Source organism: Convolutriloba macropyga, chromosome 1, assembly GCF_964194025.1.
Source record: "Convolutriloba macropyga chromosome 1, txConMacr16.3, whole genome shotgun sequence".
Lineage (NCBI taxonomy): Eukaryota > Metazoa > Xenacoelomorpha > Acoela > Convolutidae > Convolutriloba > Convolutriloba macropyga.
Window position 1 is genome coordinate 8192420 of NC_134468.1, and position 11216 is coordinate 8203635.

An 11216-nucleotide genomic window follows, 5' to 3' on the forward strand; every position below is an offset into this window, starting at 1 on the left:
TACACATTATCATACACCTCGCATTCAACTTCAAACAGAATTACCATGGAAAAAATCTGAGGAAACACATGAAATTATCCAATGAGAATGTTTGGCCGCGCATTGAGAAATGTTAGAAGCAACTATATCGTGTTAATTTCTGTACCAATTTTCCTGTTGAAAACAATGTGACATAAAATTTCCAATTACGAAGTAAACTAAAATAGACAAAGTATAAAGGAAGATATGTTTCTATCTGATAGAAAATTTCAATAATTAGTCTGAAGAAACAATCGTTTGATAGACTCCATTCAAATTAGGTCATTAAAATTTCACTATTAAAAGGACATTTTATGTACACAATTTACACACGTACAACACAGCTCAGGAAAGAAGATGAAAGAATGCAAAAAGTGACAAAATAGAGGTAGAAAAAATAAATTATGATTAACTATGCCAACTCTGTACCAGCCACGACCACCCCCCACCCCCCCCCCCCACTAGCTCTCGTTGTAACCCTCCTAGCTGCCTTTTGTCTTCGTAAGCATGTCTCAAAGGAATAAATGCAACTTTTTTGCTTTCATCATAATTTAAACGGCCTAAAAGCCTTATTACTAGTCATAACTATTATACACAATCAATGATATCTATCACAATAGTGGTTTATAAAAAGATCATATATTTTCCCATCAGGATTTGAGTATCCCTTTTTCCCGTAATAAGCAGGAATGAAACCGTGAAATAGTCGGCCTATAAAAAGGTTTTTAGTTTGCGGAAATTTTGTTTTCATTTTAAACACAGCCAGTTTGAATCGGCATAATTTCACACAATGCTACCTCACGAAAGATAACTCAACTAAATGAAGAATAAATTACGGAAAATATTTTTAAACAAAAATTAAGGTTGAGTTGTCTTCGTGAAAAGGTCATAAACTTGAATATGCACTTGCATGATATGCGTATTTGATAAAGTAAATCGGCAACAGTCAAATCAGCCACCCATTTAATTTAACACCGCAGACCCATAATCTACTTAAAATTTAAAATTAGCAAAAAACACACAATTAAAACTATTCGCTTCAGCAGTTGATGAAATCCAGGTACGCACTTCAGCAGTTCATCGGGCACAACTTTCAATCGCTTTCATCTTCGAAATTATTTTTCGAGGACAGATCATGCGCGGGATTAGCTCGTTTCAGCTCGCCAAGCTTAGACCAGAGCGTGTACAAAAGCTTCTCATTTTCGCTGATCAAATCGACTAGAAACTTTGTCTTCAGGAGTTCCGCGAAATCAGCCATGTGACTGCTCTTTTCCTTGTAGACCTCCACGATACTAGTGGCCATTTCGCTGTCTCGGATTCCGAGGTAGTTTTCAAGAATGTCATCAACTTCTTTCGTGGCTGTTATGTCAAAGTTGCTCGGCATTTCAGTCACTGCAGTTTTGCCATCCCGTCTCAACCGCAAAGACACACGACCTGAAATGAAATAGTCAACTAGAGCTATTTTATCACTTCAAAACTTTTTAGAAAATTGTGAGACTTTGAAGCTTGGAGAATTCGAGAGAAAACAAGAATTACGGTAGTCAGGCCAATTTAGACGAAACCATTATACCCAATGCATTTTGATATTTTGGTTCAATAATCCGACAAATTAGCAGTCGCTACTACACGTATGCTTCAACAAGCTCAAGCGGACAAATTAATCCGATGTTCGGTTGTGACCGTTTCGTATCACGTCATTCGGCCATTAAGCATGTTTAAAACAAACGTGTAATAGCGACAGCTAATTTGTAGTTATTGAATTCAATATCAAAGTACTTTGGGTATAATGGCTTTGAGTAAAATGCGATGTAATCAGAACGAGATTTTAGCAGAATGCTAGATGATAGGTTTTAGCAGAAAACTTCTCGAAAAAGGTCAATTAAACTACTTCAAAACTAATCAAACAAAGTTTGTTAACCAGAGCAACGAATTTAGTTGAATTTGATACGACTCAGAGATTGCGCCTGTGCATGGGAATATTTGATTAGAACAACAAAACTTTAAGTTTTTTTAACCTATACCTGATAATGTTCGAGCCAGATTAGACGCTGCAGTCGTCTTTCCCAATTGTGTTCGAGGAGCAATTTGATCGAACTCTTTCTTGGGTTCCACCAGAACCACTTTGAAATCGATTCCCACAGGCAGACTTTTGAGCACCTTGGCGACCTCGTAGTGCCTCGACCCCACCATGGACTCCCCGTTGATTGACTGGATGTGATCACCCGGCAGAATCTCTTTGTATTTGGAGGCTACGCTGCCTGCTTTCACTCTTTTCACAAGGGCTTTTCCATGACCGTTGTCAGTTATTGTAATGCCTGAAAAAAAACTTATTTTTTATTGTTTAAAGAAGCTTACTTGTACATCTGGCGTGACTTCAACATTGAGAGAAGAAAATTTTCGCAACTGTTGTGTTCTTTGCTAATTGCAACCGCTTATTATCTCCCCTAAAATAATTTCCACATGGAATACTTAATGTATACTACATGAACTTAGCTCTGCACCGCCGTTTTCTTCAATTTTATACAGTTTCTCTAATCATTTCACCACATCTTTTCTTTAGCAAGTCTTCTCTCTGTCGAGATGGTATTCATTTCTTTCTACGGTAACTATTTGTTTACCTTGTATTTGCACATTGTGATATCCTTTTGCAAGGAATTATATGCATAGATTTATTTATCTTTACCAATAATCCATACTTGGTGAAAAGCCTCCCTCTGACAATGACAGATACCCAAATCCAATGCTCTAAGTGTTATATTCACCTCCGAGGACATGGAGTTTGATGCTACGGTTGTGGCACATATATGCATATCAAATGCAGTGATCTGTCAACTAAAAACAATCACCTTCCACCTTTCATTCGAAAACACTGCAGTGAACATGCAAAAACCGAGCCTCAGATAACAGCTAGCCGACACCCTCAACCGAGGCACACTCGGAACAATGCAATTTTCGGGGAAAATTCAAGGCGCGCAAATAAAAACTAAGGAAAGTCTGCAATGAAATAGTTCACTGGAAACCCATCTTCTTTACCAATTGCAAAAATTAAGTAGGCTTCAAAATTGATGACATTAAGCACATCATCCCCACTAAGATGCTTGAAAATGCGCCGCAGACTGAATGCGCTAAAAATTGCACAGTGATAATGCCGCATTTACTTCTCGCAAGATCCAAAAGTGAAAACGAGGCTTCAATAGCAAAAACCTTGTCTAGAAGGATCGATCTGTGTATTAAGTGCAAATTCACCGACCTGTTCGTTGAAGCAAAGGCACTTCAGGAGCGTTTGAGGAAATTAAACAAAAACAAAAAGTTGACGAATTTAAAGCCTTTGAAAAACAAATGGAGTCTGGCAAAATTTAGAAAGCTTTAAGATGTCTTTCAGATGATGCAAAGGGCGGTGTGCTATCAACATTTGACAAATTGATAATCGAAGGAAGAAATTGCACCGTACTCAATCTTCTACAAAAAAAAACATCCATTTAGTCAGAATTCGGATCCTAAATACGTTGTAAGCGGTCTGGAAAATTGGGATTTGCCGTTTCCTCCTATTTCTGAAAAAATTATTGGCTCTGAAATAAAACATGCCGCAATGAATACAAATGGCAGCCATGGCCCATCTGACCTTAATGCATGGCAATGTAGGCGGCTGTTGAAATCATAAAAATCCTCCTCAATCGATTTCTGGAAAACAGTGTCCAAACTTGTGATCCACTGATCACAATGGCCACTGAAGAACTTAATTTCTTGATCTTAAAAGGCTTAAAGTTTAATTGCACTCGATAAATGCCCAAGTCAGACCAATTAGCATTGGCGAGGTCTAAGACGAATTATAGGTAGGAGTATAGTGATGTGCGTAAAACGAGATCTCCAACCTTTTGGGGGAAACGTACAGATGCTCCTTGGACAAAAGAGTGGCATCGAATCTGCTATCCATGCACTCCGCCGACGCTTTCTATAAGATCTCACTAGAGCAATCCTACTAATTGATGCCAGGAACGCGTTTAATACCATGAATAGAGATCTGGCTCTCAAGAACATCAGAGCTTTGTCCCTCAATTTATACAGCAGTCAGAAACTCATAAAAGACCCCATCAGACCTTTTCAATGGTAAAAGAGTAATCAAGTCTCAAGAACGAACAACACAATGTGATCCAATAGCCATGACAATGTACGGAGTGGCTATAATCCCTCTCATCGCAATGTTTGAAAATCAAAATTTGACTAAAAAATGGTACGCAGATAACGGTAATGTGGCCGGTAGCCTGGAAACACTACGAATCAAGCTAAGTAAGCTCAATGAACATGGCGGTGCATTTGGTTATAATGTGACCCAATGCCATCTCATTACAATACCGGAGTTCGTTCCGAGGGCAAACAAATTTTTGGGATTAGATGTTGAGGACAATGAAGGTCATCGTGCTCTGGGTTCAGTTGTTTGGTTTAGAAAAAAGCTGCAACTATTTGACGAAAAAAAAGTTAATGAACTACTCTAAAATGCTGTAGAAACTCGCCAAACATAGTTAGGTGTCCCCACAGAGTGTAGAAATCATTTACAAATGGACTGCAACGTAGACTGATTTTGCAATTACTAGGACTACATGGATTAAAAATTACTAAACTACTCGACGCTCATTCTGCTGAGGGTGAATGAGTCCCTCTTACAATGACAAATGCCGGAAGGTTTTCTCTCTTGTGGTTAAAGACGTTGGCCCAAGCATTCTTCCGCATGAATACAGGGCAAATTAATACGACAATCCATTCGTATATGTGAGCCGTTACAGAAACATAACGCTGTATATGCACAGTTTCATAAGGAAGAAATCCTTCATAAAATCAGAAAAAAAAACAGGAACAGGCTCCGTTGACGATCAAACATCTCATCAATGAAAAAGGCTTGTTCTCTATATTTAGCTATGGAAAAAGCAGCATCATGCTGGCTAAACGCACCTACATTGAAAAGATATCAATTTGATGTCACTAAGGGACAGTTTAGAGATGGCTGTGCAAAAGGTAGCTATACGCACATCAGACACAATGACATCCGTGATTCTTTTGCCAACCTGCTCAATGAGGTCTGCGATGTTAAAAAAGAGCCATGTCTTCAGGCTTTGCAAGGTGAAACCTTCGCAAATAGAAGCACCACTATTGATGACGACGAACGACTAAATATCAAAGCTAATGGCTTATTCGATTCATGATTCAGCAGATGTTCTTGATGTGGAAGCGTTTAATCCGTATGCTAAGAGTTGCCCAAGAAGCATACCAGATTCCTAAAATAATCACGAGTCCATCAAGAAGCTGAAATACGAGCAAAGGGTAATCGAAGTCCAGATAGCCACCTTCTATCCGTTCATCTTCTCATGTACAGGAGGAGCTGGTCCATCAGTCTCAAAAGCCGTACAGAGATTGGCTTCCAGTGTCAGCGATTAGAAAGAAGATTCATAAGTTTCGCGCTTATGCGTAGCTCCATAATCTGCCTCCGTGGCTCACTCTCCATGAGCCGGCGCCCTGCAGTAAAAGCGTCAATAGGAACCATCGTAGAGGAGGGGAGGCTGTTGTCCTAAGGGTTCCTGTATATATTTTTTTCTAATCCTCATTCAAAATCAGTACACATTAGATTTTGATTGCTATTTATCATATCTATTTTGATTATAATTCTGATACCTTAAATTCTCTATCTTTCGATCTGATGCTTTAATTTTTGACTACCGTCAGGATTCATAAATATACAAAGGAGTTAACTTGTTGCCCACGAGTAGACCGACTAGCCTTTTAGGGGAGGGGATTTCCTTTAATTACACCTTTTCTTTGCTAATCATTGCTGAAACAATTCACGCCGCAAAACTCCCTAAATTATTGCTTCATTTCCTGTCTTATGTACTTGAAAAAAAATTGATGCCGTGGTATTTTCAACGGAAAATGCGCTCATCGAGAATTTTATTAATGGCGAAAGACTGAATGAAAGAACTGGTTGAGCGGATCGATTTTTCAGCTGTGGTGGAACAACTCACGTCACTTCTGATTACTGTCTTTGGTAACTTGCATGACTTGTTGAGATTAAGATGTTTTGAGATCATATTAGTATTTGGTTGTTGCAGCAGATTATTCTGTTCTCTAAATTGTTGGTTTTCTATTGGGCAAATTTTGCTGTGTCTGACGATGTTTCAAGTTATTTGATGGGCCGGGAGTAACCCAGGGGGCAATTCGACATATAACGTATACCCTCCCTCCCCCTATTACGGTACATATGCCATAGGGGGGGGGGTTATAATTTCGTGGTGGGGGGGGGGGGCGGCTATAACGGGAAAGACTCCAATTTTCTCTTAATTTCGGTCGATAAAAGTTTGTACCCAAATTATACAAAAGCGTACCGAGGTCAACAGTACAACCGTGGTGAAAAACTAAAAATTAATTTATAATCTAAGAATTTTTCTGGAACAAGTACCAACAAGGCTTAAATGATGCTGATGACTTCAAAGTAAACGAAACAAAAATTATCAACAAGACCGGTATCATTACCAATTGCGGCTTCAGATTTGTTGACAGTAACTTCTTTCGTTTTTCCAGCAATGTGTACATAGATAAAATCGTCCATATTGATTGTCCCACCGATCAGGAACTCCATGTCAACTGCAAAATTGTTGATTGTGCAGAATAATATGCTTGACTCATTTACATCAAGCACAGTAGCAAGTCTGTCATATAATTGAGAAATGTTAGCAAAATTTGATACATTTTTTGTTGAAGACCCATGCGCAAGTTGAACTCTGAAAGCAAGCTTTGTTGGATCTTTAAGCACCTCCTCAACTTCATGTCTCTCCACCATTTGTTCATATTCAGCATTATCTTCTCCCTTCTTTTTCTTTTTAAATAAATTTCGTAGTTTTTTCGGTAACTTCGGCATTGTATATTCTAAAAAATGATCAGCATATCAAGAACCACATAAATGCAAACCCTGTTTCATGTCTGACTGCGAACCGTACAATTTTTAAAAAAGACGAAGCTCGCTCGAATGATGGCTAAATCCGCATAAATGTCAGCAATATTCGCAACCTATAGTTAAACGATATGTTGTAACTGATAAGATTCTTCAGATATAGCCGAATCAATTTTCGGATCTATTCTGTCACCTCCCCCCCCCCCCCCCCCCCCCCCCCAGTGTTTTTAAGACCCCCAGATACAAATTATATTTTGTTATATAGCACGTTACTAAGTAAGAAAATAGGACGTGCGCCTGGGGGTCATAAAAAAAATTATGTTTACTAAGCTGGGGGGCCGAAACAGAATGGATCCCAATTTTCTCTCAAGTTCATTTGCTTAAAGTTATAAAATTTTACCCAAATTATAAAAGCGTACCATAAGTCAATGGTAACACCGTGGGCGACCCAATTGTCAAACTTTTTAGAGTTCAGTATTTCGTAAAAACTGTTGGATCTTTGTCTTTCGTGTCCCCAATTACAGAGCACGTGAAAAAAAAGAGGAGCAATCAATTAATTTAATTGGCAAAACCAAAAAATCAATTATTGCAATAGTTGCAATTATTGATCAATTAACTTTGACCATTATCAATAATTTTTTAATACAATTTAGCCTTGATTTAGGCAAAAAGTAACGCAAATGGTTACATTATCTGAATAATTCAATATTTTAACTGGAAACTTTCTAAGACGAACAGGTCCTCAACACAAATATGTCAAACTACATACGATCTGCGACAGAAAATCATAATCTGGGAACTTTTCGTCTAGTTCCAGGTTTCCGATGTGGGAGTATGTGGTTTTAATTTTTTCCAATTATTGAATTATTGGTCAATTAATTGTGTATTTCCAATCAATTATTGCAATTAAATTAAGGTCACCAATCAATTATTGCAATCAATTAACTGGCAATTATTGCAATTCCAATTAATTTTTCCAAATCCCTGCCCATCTTCCCTGTTCAGTGGCCAAAAAATGTTTAGCCGGCAAGGTAATTAAACCATATTGGGGGCTATAATTTGATAAGGGGCTCAAAAGGGAAAGACACGAGGCCTTTTGAAACAAGTTTAAACATTATGCTGCGGAATATGGCCATAGCTATTTCCTCGCAATATCTTGAAAGATTTAACTACAGATCATGGTTCAGCTTCAAAAACCACAAATAGCAAAGCATTCTAAAGTCTCAAACATTGGGACAATGCACTGCGCAGCATCAAAGATGTGCAAATAAAAATTCATCATCTAACTTTTTTTACATTAATAAAAGCTTACGACAGGGCATTTTTCGAGATAATCTTAAACTGGGGAAAATCCTCCAAATTCACAACAAAAACGACCCAAAGACCGCCTCATATTATAGTTCAATTTCCATTATTAGTTCCTGTATGGAAGGAGCAGGAATCTCTGCAACACGCACTTATAGCATAAATAGCAACATTAATCTCTGAAGGAAAAGACAACACATACTCAGAGGCAATAACATACATTGAAACGAAGATACGTTTCGCACTCCTATGCGGTGCAATTATGTCTCAGCGGCAGCCATGGTAGTAAACGTGTAATTGAGGTCAATAATATTAGAAGTGTTATGAGGGAGGGGAGACTAGACACCTAAGTAAAATTGTGATACTTTAACCTTTTTGCGCGGCTCCTGGAGTCAAGCATAGTGCTGTAAGTTTAGAATACAATGCGGCAAATTCAAAATAGGCGCTTTGATATTTCAGAAAGGGGTATTGCTCTTCCGTTCATTGGGTGGATTATATCCCCGTTCCCCCAACAATTCGATTTTTAGCGCAACGTCAAAAAACAAGTTGCACCAATGAATCCCCATAATTGATTAAAGAATATCTAAATCGAACTGCAACTGCATCTTGCGCTAAAAATGTCAGCACAACATTCAGTTTTGAATCTAACAGAATAAAGCCTAATTTGTCCTATTTGTTGTGATACAGCTGCAAAAGGGAATTATCAAATTAAATTTAATTTCATCAGAAACGAAAGTTTGCGAACTTTGTGTTCATCGCTGGTTTACGTAAAAGTGATTCACAATCGAATGAAATGATTTTCAAGGTGTTTACACTTGTCAATGGCCACATTCATCTTATTTTACAAAGTGACTTGAAATATTAACGAATTTCTGATATTATTTACGGTTAAAGTTACATTAATGCCAATTTCTTTACAATTAATCTTTACATCTAATAATTCGTAAATTTCTGTTCGGACTGTTGAAATTCTCAGGTATTTTGTTTTCATCTACTGAACAGGAAAAAATACCCACAATTCAATCAGCTGTTATTCGTCAGTTTTAGAAGGCTGACAAAATTCTGAACGAACATATACCATAATGACTTTTGCAAATCAAATGAATATTTTTCAGACTTGATCTAATACTTTAATGTTAATTAGCGCCCCTGGTAGTCAAAGCGTAATTCTAGTTGAGGTTTCAATTATTTAAGTAGATCTTTTTAGTTGTCTTTAGATTTGCATCCCCACGACAGTAATCAAGCATGTCCTTTTCAAAATGTTGCGCTGTAAAATAAGAATCAAATAGGTATTATCCCAACGGAAGATCTTTCCTTTGCAATTCTAGTGGTAAGGTGTCGGCTGCTTTATCCAACATAGATGGAAAGCCATCCGTCACATATTAGCTTATATACCACATGCCATTTCAATTTGCTTTCAAAAGATGATCTGAGTTTGGGAATGCACGTGATTCTCTTTCTGTTTGTGGAAGTGAATTGCACATCGTACAGTTTTCTTTCTGACTGCAAAGTTGCCATTGAAAATTCCTCTCTGTTAGAGAAGAATAACGGGTTTATGCAAATCTTTGTTGAGTGTGCTGTTTGCAAAGGGATGTTGTTCTTTCTCAGGATGTTTTGCCGTCACCTTTATTTTTTTTGATTATTTGAATTAACGTCTCATTAAAAGTAATAAATGGGTTCTCAAATTGACAATGATCCGGTGCTCAGGTCTCTTGGTTTCCTAGAAAGCTATGTCAAAGACTTCAAATCACTTGTTGCATTGAAATTCTCACGTATTGTTCCAAAAATCACGTTTCTCTTATATGTTGTAATGACTGACAGCTCCGGTAGTTTATGTCTTTGCTGTACAAAAAGTCTGCTGATTCCTGTGGCAGCTAATATCTCTGTCTTCATTCAACTCTTATGTTCAGATCCAGAAAGGCCAGGTTCCCATTTGATTCGGCTATCTCAAGAGTAAATTTTAGGTTTTTGTGGCGAGATTTTGCTCTAGTAAGGTAATTTAAAGATTCCCTTCTTGTTCCTATTCTGCAGAAAAATTTAAAAAAGAGGTCAAATGGGAATTAAAATTGTTTTAAAAAATTGTTGATGACTTGTTTTGCACTGTTAAGTGCAATCCTAAAGTTTATCCTACCAAAGCGAAATCTCTTCACGAAAAAAAGAAATCATCACCAAATACACTTCCCTCTTGAGATACTGGACTTGAATGGGACTCTGGCCTTCCTAATTTTGATGGTGTATGACAATGCAGAAACTAGCTGCCGCAGGAATCAGCAGACTACACAAACAGCATAAATTTAAATTGCCGGAGCTGCTATATATAACAGATATAAGTATATATATATATATATATATATATATATATATATATATATATATATATATATATATATATATGGGTAACAGTTGGGCAATAGGTGAACTAAAAATATATATCCTTAATTTATATTTCCACGTTAGAAATATAGAAAACTGGAAAAAATATAATCAAATAAAAGTCTAGTGATTAAATTTCAAACATTGAGGATTGTCACTTTTGTTATTGTGAACGTTAATGTGATAGTTTTAAATGTTCTTCGCCGAGTTTATGCACAGCTGCATTTCAAAAGTCTTAGCTGCAACAAATTTCGTTTGCATAATCGATCTTATTGCTTATATGAAATATCATGTCTGTAAATTTGGTGCCTCAAAAAATAAAGTTTTTGGCGGCGCCATTCGTATTATACCATGCATCGGAATTATAAACCAGCAGTACGTTATACTTAATGTGGTGGGTGGGTTCTACGCGTTCTATGCCCACTAAGCCAAAGTCTATACTTGGACAGACCCCTTTTTGTGGCAAAAAGCGATGACACCAGTCCAGTGAGCTCCAAAAATACATTGCTATGAAATATTTTGCTAAATATAATATAACCGCGTAAATTTTAAATTGATTACAGAAAATATTATGGATCCGAAA

At 37.2% G+C, this 11216-nt stretch overlaps 1 protein-coding gene across 1 annotated transcript; it reads right to left on the reverse strand.

Moving 5' to 3' along the window:
• Positions 1-168: 168 nt before the first annotated feature.
• Positions 169-6959, reverse strand: LOC142345257 (PDZ domain-containing protein GIPC3-like). Its single transcript, XM_075397250.1, has 3 exons — positions 6538-6959; positions 2040-2333; positions 169-1452 (listed from the first exon to the last, which is right to left on the reverse strand). Exons 1-3 carry the CDS (start codon positions 6920-6922, stop codon positions 1112-1114), a joined length of 1020 nt encoding a protein of 339 aa, XP_075253365.1. The 5' UTR covers positions 6923-6959; the 3' UTR covers positions 169-1111.
• Positions 6960-11216: the final 4257 nt, after the last annotated feature.